The sequence below is a fragment of the Saccopteryx bilineata genome, chromosome 1 (genome assembly GCF_036850765.1).
Source record: "Saccopteryx bilineata isolate mSacBil1 chromosome 1, mSacBil1_pri_phased_curated, whole genome shotgun sequence".
Lineage (NCBI taxonomy): Eukaryota > Metazoa > Chordata > Mammalia > Chiroptera > Emballonuridae > Saccopteryx > Saccopteryx bilineata.
In genome coordinates, this window is record NC_089490.1 from 354,137,244 (window position 1) to 354,154,350 (window position 17,107).

Below are 17,107 nucleotides of genomic sequence, written 5' to 3' on the forward strand. Positions count from 1 at the left end.
TTCTGCCCTGGCACTTCGGACAGTTCTGAGCTCCCACGGACACACACAGGCCAGTCCACATGTAGGGCAGGCCAAGGCCTTCTAAGCGCTTACCAGGTCTCCCACGGAGCCACACCTCATGGGCTATCTGCTTTGTACTGAAGTTTATTCCACTAAATCAAAGGAAAAGAGACTACGGAGGGGTCCCTGCAAGTGTCCTCAAGCAAAGAGACTCCAGGAGCCTCTTTGTCCCCAGCCCTGCAAGCCCTTCTCAGGCCCACCCGAAAGAGAGGAGCTCCATCCAGCATGCCTGAGCGCGCATTCGGAGGCACTTTGGAACACTTCCCAGTTTAATATGGTGATGCTGAACTCTGAATCAGATGTAGGGGACAAGGACAGTTTTCCCAGAGCAGGGGAGGAGCTAGTAGGTGAAAATCATGTCCTTGGTATAACCCAGTTTCTCCAGGTTAGGGTAAGCAGCTGTCTGGATCAGGGGTTGCGGGCCGCAGACCAGGATGAACGTGGACATCCCAGGAGCAGGGAGGTGCTCCTTGATCATGTCGGCGGTAATGAAGCCGGAGCTGTACTTCCAGCCTGAGATGGAGCAGAACAAAGCTGTGGAGGGGCCAGGTGGAGTCTCTGAGCCCAGGCCTCTTCTTGTCCCTTCCCAAGGCCAGGGAGAGGCAGGTGAGGCTGCTCTCCGAGACTCAGAAGTTTGTACTGTCTTCTGCAGAAAGCTGAAAAGTCGAGGACGGGGGCACGAGGCAGTCCTCGTCAGTCCCGACCCCAGGTCCCAGGTTCTGAGGCTCCTGGCTGGATTTGCCTGCTGCCGGCGCTTGCAAGGACGGAGGGCAGGACAGTGAGGTGGGACATGCGGAGGAGGGGGTGGGTCAGAGCAGTCAGCGGGAGCTGTGCGGGCAGTGTGCTGTGGGTCTGTGGACCGGCTCAGCGGGGCGGCTCCCTCCGCAGGCAGGGAGTGTCTGACAAGGCGGCCATGGCTCTGCACAGTGTAGGAGAGGCGGCCTGTGGGTGCTATGTGCACAGTGGCGGCTGTGCTGTCTGGGGCTCAGCACGTGAGGACTGCTGTCCAGGGGGGGTGAATGGTGAGGGGTGAAGGGTTCAGTGGCCGTGTCAGATGCAGTGTATGTGATGCCTCTGTGGGATGCCAGCAGGGGTGGGTGTCCGGGGTGGCCCAGTGCCTCAGGGGCCCTCCTGATGGTCAGTGCTGTGTGTGGAGTGCTTTTGAGATATGGGACACCTGTCCTTGACTGCTTTTACAAGCAAGTCATCCCAAATCCCTTCTCCTTCAAATTCCTGTATTTCCCATGGGGAGATAGAGCCCAAGGCCTCAACCCCTGAGCCCAGTCCTAACAAACCAACCAACCAACCCCCAGGGACTACTCCCTGAGGTGGGCCAAGGGCTGGAGCTGACCCATGGTGGGAACAGTGGGGTCCATACCAACAGGAGGCCTGTCCAGGGTATACCACAGGTTGAACTGCCCTGGGTGAGTTCTGGCAACTTCTTCAAGCTCCTTTCTCATCAAGATGTCCTCCTCTGTCTAGAAAAGCAGCAGCATGAGGAAAGCCCCTCCAGGGACTTCCTGCTCACTCCCCGGACTGAGCACATGGGTCCCCACACTCTTGCCCCAGCTGCCACTCTCCTCGCTCGGGTGCTACCGCAGACTCCCGGGTGAATGCGAGTTCTCTGCCACCCCTGCACAGCAACCCTCTGTCGTGGGTGGAGCGGCTGGGTGACAGCCTCCAGCTGGAAGGCGTGGCTCCACAGAGTGGGGTGGCTTCCCTGCCCCCTCTCCTACGTCCACACTGGCACTAGGCACAGCAAACCCAACCAAAACAACCTTCGTGTGGGCCCAGCGTCTTCTACAGGGGATGGAAGGGGCTGAGACAGTCATATATTTATATAATATGATATATAACCACGCTGCAGAGCTAAAGAAGGGATGACCAAGGCTGGAGCCTCACTGGGGAAAAAGGGAGCCAAAGCCAAAAGAAATCTGTTGCAGGCTCAGAGATGCTGCACAGAAAACCTGGATCTAAAACTCGTTATAATTTTTGTCCTAATAATTCCACCTCTGGGATCCTGTGTCAGAAAATAATCTAAAAGTGATCAAGTCTAGGCACAATTATTCATCACTACCATTTATAACTGAAAACAACCCGAATATAGGAGATTTAGTAAATTGTGGTGCAACTTGATATAGACTATGATGAAACTATTTATAAAGAGTTTTAATGAGAAGAAAATGTCTGTATGGTAATGTTGACTAAAAAAAACAAAACTAGCCCTGGCTGGCTGGCTCAGTGGTAAAGCGTCGGCCTGGCGTGCCAGAGTCCCGGGTTTGATTCCCAGCCAGGGCACACAGGAGAAGCACCCATCTGCTTCTTCACCCCTCCCCCTCTCCTTCATTTCTGTCTCTCTCTTCCCCTCCCGCAGCTGAGGCTCCATTGGAGCAAAGTTGGCCCCGGGCACTGAGGATGGCTCCATGGCCTCTGCCTCAGGCGCTAGAATGGCTCTGATTGTGGCAGAGCGATGCCCCAAGATGGGCAGAGCATCGCCCCCTGGTGGGCGTGCCAGGTGGATCCCAGTCAGGCGCATGCGGGAGTCTGTCTGACTGCCTCCCCGTTTCCAACTTCAGAAAAGGGGGGGGGGAAACTATACATATGTTATTGTAAAACAGAGCATGTAGAGAAAAAAGACCAAAATAAGTCAAATGTGTATATGATTCTGTATTTCCCAAAATTTGTGTTGAGGGCTGCTTTGATTTAATCTCAGAAAAAAACAGAACTATGTATTAAGGAAGGAAGGACAGCACGACGCTTAGGGTTGGTCGGGGAGACAGAAGAGTAACAAACCAAAAAAAAAAAAAAAAAGCAAAATCATAGAAAAACAGGTCTAGACTCAGCTTCTCAGCTGCCAGCAGCCCCGTAGCGCCCACGAGCCCCCCACAGCCAGATACCCAGACAGCAGGAGCCCGGTGGGCCAGGGGAGGAGTGACTGCAGAGCCCTGCTCCACAGACATTCCATCCGTCCTATCCCGCAAGCTCAGGCTGACCCGGCAGAACTGACCTGGTTGGCAAAGATGAGGGAGATGCTGGTCCTGTCAGCGGGGTTCTTGGTGATGCGGCGGATGAGCTGCAGCATGGGCGTGATCCCTGGAACAGAGTTTACGGGCAGGCGGGCAGGCCAGCTTTCCCTCTCGGATGCCCACAGTCCTGGTCTGCAGTCCCCAAAACTCAGACTGGGGACCGCCCATCATTTTGGTTTTTCCTTTGAATGCAGCGATAAATCAAAATCCCTTTCTCATTTTCATATGGTAAGATGGAAGGAGCAATGGCTTTGGTTTCAGAACTGGGGTTTGTGCCCAGCTGCCTCACTATCTGACCAGGGTGATTCAAGTACCTGTCTGAGCTTTTCAGGGTCCTCATTTGTAAAACAGAATTAATGTGGAGTAAGTGTGAGCTTTAAAAGTGTCTATTATTATGGTGCCTGGAAAGTTATAGGTCTCTACATATTTCTTCTTTCAGGCATTCATTTTCAAAAGATGGGGAGTCAGGCATGAACTGGATCCAGGAGGCCTTGGAGGACCATGTGTGTGCCTGCCCAGCCTGGCCCCCAGCCTCTTCCCTGTTCCCAGCCTGACTTCCTAGGCTCCCTGGGGCTCCTGGGCTGCAGGTCAGCGAAAGGGCGGGGCACACAGGGTCAGTTTCAAGGCCTCTTGTTGACCCTGCATTCCCATCTAAGACAGCAGGGAAGGAACCTCTGACATCACCCCTTGTAGGATCAAATGACTCCAAATTCAGAAAGATCTCAGGGCTCCCCTTGGGATGAAGCCTCTTACCTGTGCCCCCAGCAATCATTCCCAGTTGATGGGCCAGTTTTTCTTTAGGCTTACTTGTATGGTAAGCTTTAACTGAAAAGTTCCCTGAAAACACAGAAGATACTTCTGATTTCTGGAGTTCTTGCCCAAAAGCCTGCATAAGATCACTGACTCTCCTTGGGACTTCCAGGAGGCCAGTGCGCCTAAGGAAGTGGCCGCACCATTTTAAGCCAAGGAGGGAGCCAGGATGACCTCCTCGGCCAGCCCCGCTGCACCAGTGCACAAAGTGGGAATAGAGGGTGGGCCTCCTTGGGGAATCACTGGATCTCTTCTTCTGAGGAAGGAGGGAAGTGACGCTGAAGTTAATAGGGGTCCTCACAAAGCACTCTCACCCACAGCAGTGAGTAAATGATGAGTATGTGAGTAAATGAATGGGTGTGGACTCCATCCATCCATTTTTTCAGCATTAGCAGGCTACCTTTCATGTATCAGGTGTTGTGCTGGAGACAGAGTGATGAGAAAACACCAAATCACTCCTGTACCTTCACGGCACTTACAATCTTGTGAAATGGGTATGATGACTTTAAGGTCAAGTCCATGTGGCTCAGATATGAGGAGTTTTCTAGAACAAGGGAACCACTGAAAGAATCTTCTTCCTCCCAGTGGAAGGCCCAGTGCAAATGCCCAGTACCTGGCCCATTATAGAACAGGCGCCCAGTTGGCCCTCGAAAAAGAATGGTGTCCCCAATTTTCATGTTCTCCAAGTACTGAGTCATCTTCCCTCCATCTGGATAATCAGGGTGTACATTTTTGAAGTAGATCTGAAAATAAAGGCAGGATGGTGTTCACAGCCTCAGAATGGAGGCCACAACCACACACAACTCCAAAATGCATTTGCTGTTGGAACCATGCAGAGAAAACCCTCTGCACTCACGGCTGCTCTAAGCAGCCCCTCAAGATTTCACCAGGTCAACAGCTTCTCTGGTCAAGAACACTGTCCAGGGCAGGTGTCCCTTCTCCACCCCACCACTCTTCATAGGTTTGTGAGGGTAAGGCAGGTGGATGGGGGGAGGAGGGCATCAGTTACCTTTATAATTAAGTCCACAAAGCCTTGATCGTCATCACTGGACACTGGTGTGTATGCCCTGACTACCAGAAGGCCATCAATTTTGGCCAAGAGATGGACATAGTTCCCTACAGAAAAGGTGTCAAACTTCAAGTCAGCACAACCAGCCTAAACTGGACTCAGGACTCCACTGAAAGACTGAGCTTCAGGGAGGTGGGTGCATAGTGTGGCAGTGTGCATGGGAGGAGGGCCAAGCAAGCAAGGAATCCAAATTCAGAGGTCTAAATCCTAGGCCTGTCCTTGTCACTTGTGTGTGACCCTGGGCAAGTCACCTCTTTGGATGAACGGTGATGGTATACTTGCCCCACCTCCATCATAGTGTAGTTGTGAGCTTTACATACAGGAAGCCCACTGTGAGTGCTCACTGTGTCAAAGTACTTTGTGGAGCAGGGAGAGCTCATTGTTGGAGGCTGAGTATTAAAAATTACAGAAAGGAGCATTTCCCTCTCAGAGAAAGTTATGTTGCCTTCACAAAGTTCTTTTTTTTTCCTAACCTGGATGCATCACTGGAGTCCATGAATGAGTCACAGAGGACTCCCTCCTCACCTGTAACCTGTTGCCTGGTGCAGAGAACACAGAGGCTCACAGATATGCAGGGCCCCAGGATTTGGACACCAACTGACCAACAGCAATGTTTCTAGAAACAGCAATGTGTCTTCCTAGGCGATGGGTCTGCTGAGGAGCAGCAGTGAAGTTTTGAACCACGTAATTCTGCCCCTCCAGGGTAGAACTAAATGGACCAGCTGTGGCCAGAGACCTGTGGATCATAATAAGTACATCCCAGTGCCACCTGATGGGCTGGGCTGTTCAGATTTCTCTGCTGGATCTCATGCGGGAGACTTCAGTGACTGAAGCAATCAGTGGTGAGGGCAGAAGCTGCAATTAAGAGATGCTAAGAGACAGGCAAGAAGCAGCTCTGTGCCAGAGTACAGAGGGAGTAGGGGCTGCACACACAGGAAAGATGGGGCGGACCTGGGGACACAGTGGAGAGCTGGAGCAGGCGGAGAGAGGGGAGGAGGAGGAGGAGGAGGAAGAGGAGGGAAGGGACGCTGGAGGGGCCAGTCCTTCCGGCAGCTTCAGGAAAATAAACCGGAGAACCAGGGCTACCCAGGAATAAAAGCCTGAGCACTTTTATTCTCAGTGGTTCTCCTTCTGAGAACTACTCTGAAACTGGAAACCTTAAAAAGGTTCTTTCAGATGTGGCCAACCTGGGTCTGGCTTGGCAGCATCCGCAGAGAAAATGGGGCTGCCGAGGCTGATCCGGCAGGTCCCGCCTCTAACGAGTTTGTTTCGGCTGAGCTGGGAAACATCATTATCTCTGTGTGCTTATAGCACTCTTCCAGAAGCCTCTAAATCACCTGCACTGCCCACACCAGGGGAGAGGAGAGAGCGTCATGACAGACTCTAAGATATTCTATTTCTCGAAGTTTTTCATTCTTTTAGCCTTCTTGTCAACAGGACTGGCCGCACAGGGCAGGCAGGGGGCTAGAAGGCAGCCAACAGTGAGCTCTCGTGGCTGAAGACAGAGACAGGAAGCAGCAAGGAGGCTGAGGGGCCAGGCTGGCTGCCTAATTGGTAATTTAACACCTGCTGGAGGAGAGAGGTCAAGGGGTTGTCCCATGTACACAGGACAAGTAAGACACGGATGAGGGTCTCCACCAGGCAGGCAAGCAGCACTAGCAGTTTGTACAAAGTTCAGGATTACTAGGCTGTGGACCTAGCGAAGGTTTTCCACCTCACTAAGACTGGCTGACTCAGCCATCTGGTTGTGTTTCAGACTAACATTGGGATAACTCAGAACTCTAGGATTGACTGCTAGGGCTGGTATCACAATGGGTGCCTCCTTGTATGGGTCAGAGGCCTCTGCAGAGTATCCATGTGGGCAAGGGGTGGGACCCCTGACTCTCTCGTGCCTGTCCACATATCCTGGGCTTTTCTTCTATTAGAGAATATCAATTCCTCGTTTTGACATCTATCAATCACTTTATCTTCGCAACAAACCAAGAGGCAGGCAGACCTGGGAAATCCCGTTTTATAGTCTGAGGCTCAGAGAGATTGAGGGTCTTGCCTAATATTGCCCAAGAAGGAGCCTGTGATAAGATCTTAGGGCTTCTGACTCTAGATTCACTCTCTTTCTAAAACATTTTTTTATTGATTGATTTGCAAGAGAGAAAATTGAAGAGAACCATTGATTTGTTGTTCCACTTATTTATGCATTCATTGGTTGATTCATGTATGTGCCCTGACCAGGGATCGAACTGGCAACCTTGGCATATAGAGATGGCACTCTAACCAACTGAACTACCTGGCCAGGGCTAGACTCACTTCTTTTTAAAGGTCGTTGAGAGATCACATCTGTGTCAATTGAAATCGAATGGTGAGAAAGGGAATGAACGAATTTGCCCCAAGCTCATCTTCCAACCACTCTGAGCTCATGTGTCTCAGGAAAGGTAGCAGGGCAACTCCTACCCCCCAAGCTGAGTTCCTGAGTTTCGTCACCCAGTGAAACCAAGGCCCGCTCACCTACAGGAAGCCCTAAAACATGGTCTGGCGAGGGCAGTCCAAAGCGGAACCTCCTGGTGTTGTGGCTGATTTGCTAACAAAACAGAAAACAAAGGCAAGACTGTCAGCTTTCTAGAAGCCTTACTGGGTAGCTCCGATGCCTGGGAAGGCAGCTCCATCTGGTGCTTTCCCAGCGTACATATACACACAGAGGCCATGGGGAGTGAACTGGAGGCCATGAGTGCCTGTCCCACCACGTTCCTTCCCAGTGAGCACCTTCCCCACCGCTCTTGTCCCCCCATCTTTTATCTGTTGACAGTGGGCTGACCCATTACCTGTTTCTCAATCAAGCGCAGCGGGTACTTGGTGTCAGGGTTCTGCAAGGTGATAAGAGGTCTCTTCCTTGAGTTCATATTTTTCAAAGCCAAGAGAAGTACTGTGACCCCAATGACGCTGATGGCAAGGAGCAGGGACGGGTCCTAGCCAGACACAATGGGAGCAGGGCACCTCAGGTCCTGCCTGCCCTGGGCGGGACAGTTCTCAGGCACAGAGGTACATTCTCCACACCCAAGGCACAAACGCTGGGCTGTGCCTGGAAACTGGGCTGAGGGAAAAGCACTAAAAGAGAGTCTGTGAGCAGTAGGATGGGGTCAGTGCAGGTCAGATAGGGAGGGATGTCCCAGGCTTCCCGAACCAGGCAAATCAGATGACCCCGGAGGGCTAATGTCACCAGGCCCTTCCTGCTCATCTGCCTCCATCCTGGCTACAGCCGAGGGCGCAGGCCCTGGGAGTCCCCTCCTTGAGGTGGAGTGGGCATTACCTCTAACACAATTTGGAATGAAGTCTCCAGCCCCCAAACACAGAAGAACTAGAGAGGGGCACTGGGTATAACATCTTCCCGAGGTGACTGGCTGAGAGTGAGGCAGGGGAGAGCTTATGTCCCCCACTGCTCCCAGCAGCCAGTGTAAGCTAGGGTTTGGGGTGGGGCGAGGAGCATTACCTCGGCGCTTGGGGGTGCTCCATTACCTTAGCGCTTCGGGGCACACCAACACGCACCGGGGCAGGAGGAGCAGGCTGAGCACTCACCTGCCCGCGGCGGGCCGCCCTCTGCAGCTGCCTCCAGCTCCGCCCCGCGCCCGTGCCCGCCAGGCCCGCCTGCTCCCTTCCCGACCCCAGCGGGCCCGGCGGAATCGGGAAAGTCCGCCTTCCCTCTTCACGCCCAGGCCGGATGCCCAGCCCCGCACGCACCCCGCCCCCTCCAGTCCCGCACCCAGTCCGCCGGGTGTGCCCCTCCGCCCACCCCACCCGCGTCCCCTGCGCTCCCGGCCCTCCCCCCGTTCCCCTTTCCGACTGTCGGGGCCCCTTCGGAGGCTGCCCGGCCCCCGCCCGCCTCCGTGCCTGCGGCCTCTTCCCGGCGGGCCGTCCCGTCCTGGGAGCCCACCCGGATTGAGACGCTGAACATGTTGCCGAGCGGCCGGCTGGAAGGCCGGTGCGCGGCTCCCCGTCCAGCCGGCCTGCTGACTCGGGGCCGCCGACCTGCAGCTCCGCCCGACCGACGGCCGCGCCTCGCCCACAGGTAGGGGCCGACGCCGGGGAGGGGGCTGGGTCGGAAAACGCGCACCCAGACCGGCGGCGGCGCGTGACCCCCAGCCCTACCCCGTCCCGAGGGACCGGCGTTGGAGGGTTGTTTCTCGCGGGACTGCGGTTCTGCGTCTGCTCTGCCCCAGGGTCGCGCGGAATCCGAGGCTTCCGCTGCTGGGAGGCACCCTGCCGAGGGAGAGCCGGGGGCGTCCTCGTTCCTGATGATCATCCCTTGTTTGTTATGCGGTCCCCCCTCCATTCTGCTCCTCTCCCCGCACCCCCTGAGCTGCTCTGATGAAGAGCTCCCTGTCCTCAGCTGGTTTAAACTGTGTGGCAAGGCTGGAGGGCTGTGACGTCTGAGTGGAGGGAAGGGATGATGTAACAGGAAATGGGAATTTAAACCAATTCTAAGAGCATATATCTATATCATCTATATATCTATATATCTCTAGGGTGAGGTGTTTGCAGAGGTGGGATGGGTAAGTGATGGAATCAAAAAAGACATTCGCTGTAAGCGTTCATTCATTCATTTATTATTGGGAGAGAGAAATGACAGGTACCCAACACTAGACCAGTGGCAGGCCTGGCGTTTATAGGGGTTCTTCACGGTACATTGGAGAATCTTGCTGACCTTCCTTCCCTATCAGTTCTCCCACTGCCAGTGGCAAAGGTAAATCCATGCCTCCTGGACCCGAATGAAACAGAAGCCAAACAATAGATTTCCATCCTAAATTCCCACCCCCATTCCCCAAACACACCACCACAGGCCCATGTGTAGTGGACACCACCCCTGACACCTGCAGGTGACAAAATATTATTATTTTCAGATAACTTAATCTTTGAGGAGGTTGAATATCTTTCATATGCTTATTTCCCATGGAGTTGCTTTTTCCTGGGGGGGGGGGGATGTCTGCTCCTGATTTTTGCCCGTTTTTCTACTGAGTTGTATTTTCCTACCGATTTTTAGAAGTCATGTATATTTTAGAGACCACTTCTTTGCTAGTTATGTGAGTTACAATGTTTTCTCTCAGTTTGCACCTTATCTTACCTTTCCTTTTTTCTTCTCTTTTCCCTCTTCTCTTTCTCCCTGGATATATTTTGATGAACAGAAGTTTGTAATTGCAGTGTAGTCAAATGATTTAATCTTTCATCTTTGCCTTCATGTCCCCTGCTTTTTGTGACTTGTCTATTTATAACCCAACGTTGTAAAGATTTCATATTTTCTTTGATAAGATTTAAAGTTTTTCCTTTCTCATTTAAGTTCCTCAACCACCTGCAACTGATTGCTGTGTATGATGTGAAGCAGGGATCCAATTTAATTCTTTCCATGTGGATAATATGTTGTCTTGGTAACATTTATTAAATTGCTCATTACTGTCTACTAACCTGCAATGCCATCCCTGTCATATATCAGTTTTCATGTATGTATGAGTCTGGTTCTGGCCTCTCTGATCGCTCACATTGATCTAGTTGCTCAACTCCTGTGGCAATACCATGCTGTTCTAATTATAATAGTTTATATCTTCCACTCTTTCACATTCATTGGTTCTCAGCCCAAATATCACTTCCTCAGAAACACCTGCTCCTGTCCCCCAATTTAAGTCGATGTACACCTTTCAAGTTATAGCTTTTCCTTCCTTTTGCAATTATACATCTTGAATCGTCAATTGTTAAGTTCTCACACTTGTCTGGAAGTTCTGTTATGGAGCAGAGCCCTTGATTCCCCAAGGCTCAGCACAGTGACTGTCATGATTGAATGAATTCACCTCTGCCCTGCAGCATTCAGCACACTGCCTGGCGCATGGTAGATGCTCCATCAATACTAAAGAGAGGAACAATCCAGCAGTACTCAATGCTGCTTCCCTGTTCACTTTGGCTGCATAAGACATACGTATTACCGGATGACATGCATAGCTTACCGACTTGCTTACTGTCTTTCTCTCTCCACTACAATGTAAGTTACATGAGGACAGGACTTGTTTTGTCTGTTTTAACTCCTGCTGTATTCCAGATAGATTAGAGCCTGGCAGTTGGTAGATGCTCAATAAATATTTATTACATGAATGAATTTATTATGAAAATGAATGGACTTCATTTTCTTTGATTCCATCAAAGTCTTGATTTTTGCTTTTGGAATCCAAAGTCGTATCTTCTTTCCTGGTGGCTTTCTTAGTAGTTTGCCTCTCCCCTCCATTCTTCCTTCTCATTTTCCCTTCTCTCTGTGTTACAGAGAGACAGATGGCATGTCCCCCTTTATTAATCTTAGAGCAGGATAAAAGGCAAACATTTACCTGGGCTCCCAGTAATTTTGACAGGGCAAAGAGTCCCCTCCCTCCTCAGCACTCCTGCTGTCCCAGTAGAGCCCGAGCTCTACACTGATCAGGTGTCCTGATTTGACTTCCCCGCCCAGTGGGACACTCCTGCTTAACAGCAGGACTGGCAGCCTCTTCGAGACTATTTTTGAGGCAGCTGTGAGGATTCTATTTATCAGTGTCGAGGCCAGCTGCCACCGGAGGAAAGACATGACAAACATACAAGTTAATTGCAAGAATCACACCGGCAGTTTATTACTCACAAATAATTTTGGCGTGCCTAGGTACAGCTTAGTGGGGCCCCATTGGCGTGCTTCTCTTGGTTGTCCTTTATCAGGGCAGTGTGGGGACAGTCCACGTTCAATGTTGGAGTCTGGTGACTACAGCAGGGGGCCCCTGAGCTTTAGTACCTTTTCTGGCCAAAGCCTTCTAACAGGTGTCAATCTATGGGATTATTACCTCAACCCACCTTCTAACAGGTGTCAATCTACAGGATTATCACTTTAACCCACCTTTTTGGGAGTTCCTTGCAGGCAGCCATTTTTATGTTAATCTATTGAAATATCACATCAAGCCACTTTTAAGGTGTTCCTAGGGAAGCTTCTTGTTTATGTTAACCTATAGAGTTATGACATCAAGCCACTTCTTAACTATATATAACTTCACACACACACTAACTGAGCCCCGCGCGAAAGGCAGAGTCTGTTAATCATATCTGTACACACTATATTCCTATCCAAATAGCATAACTTTATTTCCTTAATTGCTTTTAATATTATATCCTAATTATTTCTATATATCTTCCATATTTTCCTATATTTGTATATATTATTTAATTACTATAACATTATATTATTGCAACACCTACTCACTTCATATGTGTCTCTCACATGCTCATGTGCTGCCTGGATTTTGCTGCTGCTTCTACTAATCCCCTGAAATTTACCGTGAGTACCCCTCATTCTCTAAATGTCTAGCTTGGTAATAGGGCCTGGCAAAGGATGGGCCCTCGGCAAGGGTTTGCTGGAAAAAAGGAAGAATGAACATCAGTTGTCCCTGTTTAAACATGTATGAGACTTGGCCCCCAGAGAACAGCTTCTCCAGTGCAGTGCCCAGCCTCCCTCACTGTCGGGAATCCTCTGGGGGAATCAGTGCCCTGACCATGTTGATGCTTTATGAGTACGTGCTCTCTAAACAATTTCTAGGCTGTTGTGGACTTTTTTAAAATTAGCTTTTTGACCTTGAAAGTGGTTTATTTCCATTTTACCCCCTTCAAAAAATGACCACCTTAGGTGCTAGCTGTTAAGGCTAAATTGTGGTACAATGCCCCCCCAAATATACCCGCACCCCTATCCCCAGAACCTATGAATGCTGCCTTAGGTGGTGTTGGTCAAATAAGTTTGTAAAATATGATTTTTATGTTTGCTCGCTTATAGTTCATTGAGGGCTGGGGAGCGCCAGGTATATGTAGTCTGTGAAATTGCAAATTACTTTTCTGCTTGAGCAGGACCATTGTTTTGCTAATGTTTGCTGGAGGAGAGGTTTTCCTGCCAGAAAGTTTTGAAAAAAGAGAGGCAAAGAGGGAGAAAGAGGCCACGTTTGCAGAGTGATAGAGGAGAGAATGCAGAGTGCTGGAGAGAAGCCATGTTGGCAGGGAAAGAGACGGTGTGCAGATGGGGAACCAGAGGTGAGGAGGGGCTTTGGGAGCCCTACTGAGACTGGTGGGGCCTTTGATTCTAGGAGAAACCAGAGACAATTCTCCTGGTTGTAGAACCAGAGAATGTGTCAGGACTTTGGGAGCTCTGAATGAGTGAAAAGGACGTGTTTTCCCTGTGTGTGTTTGCTCATTGGCCAGTGCGAGACTTTGATAAATGGAATGGCCCACCATCCTCCAGCTCCACTGTTTCTTTACCATCTGCCTGAATCTAATGTGAACCTGCATGTGCATGGCCACAACGGCTGTGACTACTGGCCATACATGTGACAAAAAGGACTTTGTAGCTGTGATTAAGATAAAGAGTTTGAGATGGGTAGACTGTCCTGGATTGTCTGGTGGGCCCAACATCAGTGTTCTCTATAAGAGGGATTCAAGAGGAGACAGAGAAGAAAAGCAGTGATGGCCAGAACAGCAATTGGAATAATGAACTTTGAAGATGGAGGAAGGGGCTACAAGCCAAAAAATGCCTGCAGCCACCAGGAGCTGAAAAGGGCAAGGAAAAGGATTTCCCCTCAGAGCATTTGGAAGGCACCAGCCCTGTGCTTACCCAGTGAAACTCATTTCATACTTCTGGCTTCCTGAACTGTAAAAGAATAACTTTATGCTTTTTAAGGCTAGTATATCTGTGGCAATTTGTTATAGCAGCAATGGGAAACTATTACACTAAGTGAATGATTATTTTTGTTGTTGTTGTTTTTGTCTCTTAAGGCTTGTTTGTTTTTACTTGGATTTATTCCAACACATTTCCTGTGATTGGGATCAGAGGGGCCGGAGGTGCCCCTGCTCTCTGGTTCAGCCGCTCTGGTTGCTGTAACCATGGGTCTCTTTTCTCATGCGAACAGCCTCCCAAGGCAGCCTCCTGTGCCTGGCCCGGGTTCAGCCTATTGCCCCTGCCAGGCCACATGAGTGCCCACCTACTCCGTCTCTTCCTCTTCACCCTGGCTCTGGCTTGTCCTTTGTGCATTGTGCAAAAATGTCATCCTGAAAAAAAAAGATGTCAGCAGACAAATCTAGCTGACTGGAGTGAGCTTTGTGAGAGAACACTGATGGAGCGTCTCACCCACTCCAGACCCGGTACCGTAACCAGTGCAGAGTATTTCTTGCATTGGAGGTTCCTTGGCTTTTCCTTTTCAACGATTTTCAGCTAACATAGACATTGATGCCCCCTGGTCAGAATTTCCCCGCTGAGTTCTGCCGATGGCCGTAAAGCAAAGGTAATGCTTTGCTTTCTGCAGTGTCTTCAGCCTCAGCTTGTACAACAGAAATGAGGCATGGAAAACCTTGCACACTGCTGGCAAGGTGACGCGGTCCTGGGTCTGATGGAGTAAGACTGTATAAAGGCAAGAGGCTCAAGACACTGGGAATGACCAGAATTTGCCAGAAACTGTGTTTGGGAAAAGTTAAAAGAACAGCTTGCAGAGTCCTATTCCGTCATCCCTCCCACAGCCGGGGAATCCTTCCTGAGCAGCTCTGTGTGCAGAGCTGCACCGATGATGTCAGTTAAGTTCCCCACCAATATTTATGGCAGTTGCTTCCACTCTTCCCGAACAGCATCTGTTGTGGCAGGGGCTGGGTGACAGCCTCCAGAAGGTACTAATTGTGAGTTCACAGCTTGGGCGGTGAGATAACACAAAGCAAATGGGGCAGCAAATGCAGTTTCCAGGGGGAAGCTCCACCTGTGCAGACCTGCAGGAGGAGAAGGGCTGGCCTCCGGGAGGGGGAGAACGGGAAAGCATCGAGTAAAAAAAGAAGAAATGGGGTGTTCCCACCTCCTCCCTGAACACAGCCAGGACTTTGGTTGTTCACTCACTTGCCCCAGACTCTGCTTCCTGGGCTCTTATCTAGACAAAAGCAGGTTTTCAAAGACTTTTCTTTGTGAGGACAATTTATGTTTTGTTTGTTTGTTTTTGTTTTTAGGTATGAACAAGTTAAGATAGAGCAAACTGGGCTAAAGCATCCATTGAGAGTGAAACATTTTGGCCGTGCTGCCATTCCTGATTTCTAATTTAAAGAAGCACTCCATTTTTCAGCTGACAAAGCTGAGACCCAGAGATGTCAAATGATGCTTTCGGAGGAAGGTCTGTAAGTGGGTCATTTGTGTTGCTTTGGGCAAAAGGGGCAATGACCAAAGCCCACAGAGTTCTGTGTGATGGATTATTATTATTATTATTTTTAATGTGTCAGTTTGGCTAGGCTGCAGCCACCAGTTATTCAATCAGACATTAATCGAGAGCCTGGCCTGTGGTGGCGCAGTGGATGAAGTGTCGACCTGGAACGCTGAGGTTGCCTGTTCGAAACCCCAGGCTTGCCTGGTGAAGGCACATATGGAAGTTGACACTTTCTGCTCCTCCCCACTTCTATCTCTCTCTTCTCTCTGAAATGAATAAATAAAATCTTTATTAATTGAGGTGTTGCTGTGAAGGGATTTTGTAGATGTGATGAAAGTCCCTAATCAGCTGACTTTAGGTAAGGAAGGTCACCCTGGATAATCCAGGTGGACCTGAGTTAATTAATTGGAAAGGCTTTAAAGCAGAGCTGAGGCTCCCCAAGGGAGAGGAGAAGTTCTCCTGTGGATATAGCTTCAGTCCGTGTGTGGAGTTTCAGTGTCCTGTGACCTTCCCTTTCGACTGCTCTCTGCATTTACTTGCAAAGTCAACCCCCACAATCATGTGAGCCCATTCCCGGTGTATTGGCTAGCTAGAACTACCTTAACAAAATATCACAAACTGAATATCTTAAAGGACCAGAGATTTATTGTGTCACTGTTTTGGAGACGAGAAGTCCAAAATAAAGGTGTTGAGAGGGTTGATTCCTTCTGAGGGCTGTGATGGAGAATCTGTTTCATGCCTCTCCTCTAGCTCCTGCTGGTTTGCTGGCAAACTTTGGCATTCATTGGCTTGAAGATATTGCATCACCCCTGTCTCTGCCTCCATGTTCATATGATGTTCTCCCTCAGTGCCTGTGTCTCTCTCTGCATCCAAGTTTCCCCTTTTATGAAGATATCAGTTACTTTGGATTGGGCCCCACACTGATGACCTCATTTTAACTTGATTACCTTTCTAAAGACTCTATCTCCAAATAAGGTCTCATTCTAGGGTGCTGGAAGTAAGGACTCTGACATATCTTTTTTGGGGTTCTCTGATTGAACCCTGGATGATACATTCATTCTGTTTGAATCTCTTGCTCACATTCCCCCAAACAACTGACCGAAAGCATTGGACTCTTCGGGTAGGACATTCCATGTCTCCAGAAGCATTGAGTTATCCTCTGATCTGGAAATGTTCAAATCTGGGGATAAGCACAATATATTTGCTCACATCACACGAGAAAGGCTAGTGCTTGGAACCTACCTGAAAATTATCATTGTTAGAATTCTGAGGCATCTTGGTCAGGTGAACTCTGTGGATATTTTAACTAAAAAGTGGAGTATTTTAACTATAACCCGGCTTTGCCATACATAACTGCTCGTTCCCAAACAAGAATGAACAACTGGAGAAGTTTCGTGGGGTTTGGACAAAGTGCTCATGGGGTGGGGGCTTGGCAAGAAACTGTAATTCAGGTGTCTAGAGACTGGGGGTTGGGGAAAATATTTCACATTCTGGAGCCCCTGTTAGGTGTCACACACTTGCTCGTGGCCACGTATGCCTTATCTGATTCAGTCCTCCCTACATTCTTACTAGGCATGTGTTATTTTCCCACCGTAAGGTTGAAGAGAATGAGTTTTAGGTGAATCTTAGAGCACGTATCTAGTAAGCATAGGCCAAGACTTAGATACACAGTTGATCCTTATCCTTCATGGATTCTGTCTACAAATTCACTTACTCACTAACATATACTTATAACTCAAAACCAGTACTCATGGTGCTTTCATGGTCATTCATGAACATTCGTGAAAACTTGAGTCACCTGATCCATGTGTCCTTAGCTGAGGTCTTGTATCAGCTCTTATACTGTATTTGTTCTTTCCATGGGCTGTTGAATGCCATGTTTTCTGTAGGGAATTTTTTTTTTTTGCATGTTTGTATTTTTTTATGGTGACTTTGCTGTTTTA

General features: G+C 49.5%; 1 protein-coding gene across 1 annotated transcript; it reads right to left on the minus strand.

Moving 5' to 3' along the window:
- Positions 1–284: 284 nt before the first annotated feature.
- CYB5R2 (cytochrome b5 reductase 2) lies at positions 285–9,236 on the minus strand. The gene is made up of 9 exons (XM_066253825.1): positions 9,103–9,236; positions 7,782–7,925; positions 7,468–7,540; positions 4,906–5,012; positions 4,510–4,639; positions 3,840–3,923; positions 3,068–3,153; positions 1,439–1,538; positions 285–573 (listed from the first exon to the last, which is right to left on the minus strand). The coding sequence occupies exons 2-9, from the start codon at positions 7,857–7,859 to the stop codon at positions 401–403; spliced, it is 831 nt and encodes a 276-aa protein (XP_066109922.1). The 5' UTR covers positions 7,860–7,925; positions 9,103–9,236; the 3' UTR covers positions 285–400.
- Between the last annotated feature and the right edge of the window lie 7,871 nt (positions 9,237–17,107).

What these genes read in the sequence shown, in the direction of transcription:
- CYB5R2 (XM_066253825.1), bottom strand. Translation starts at nt 7,859, where the DNA reads ATGAACTCAAGGAAGAGACCTCTTATCACCTTGCAGAACCCTGACACC. An exon ending in TTGTGGACTTAATTATAAAG is followed by an intron (nt 4,640 to 4,905) that starts GTAACTGATGCC and finishes CTTTATTTTCAG; the next exon opens with ATCTACTTCAAAAATGTACA. An exon ending in AATGATTGCTGGGGGCACAG is followed by an intron (nt 3,154 to 3,839) that starts GTAAGAGGCTTC and finishes ACTCTGTTCCAG; the next exon opens with GGATCACGCCCATGCTGCAG.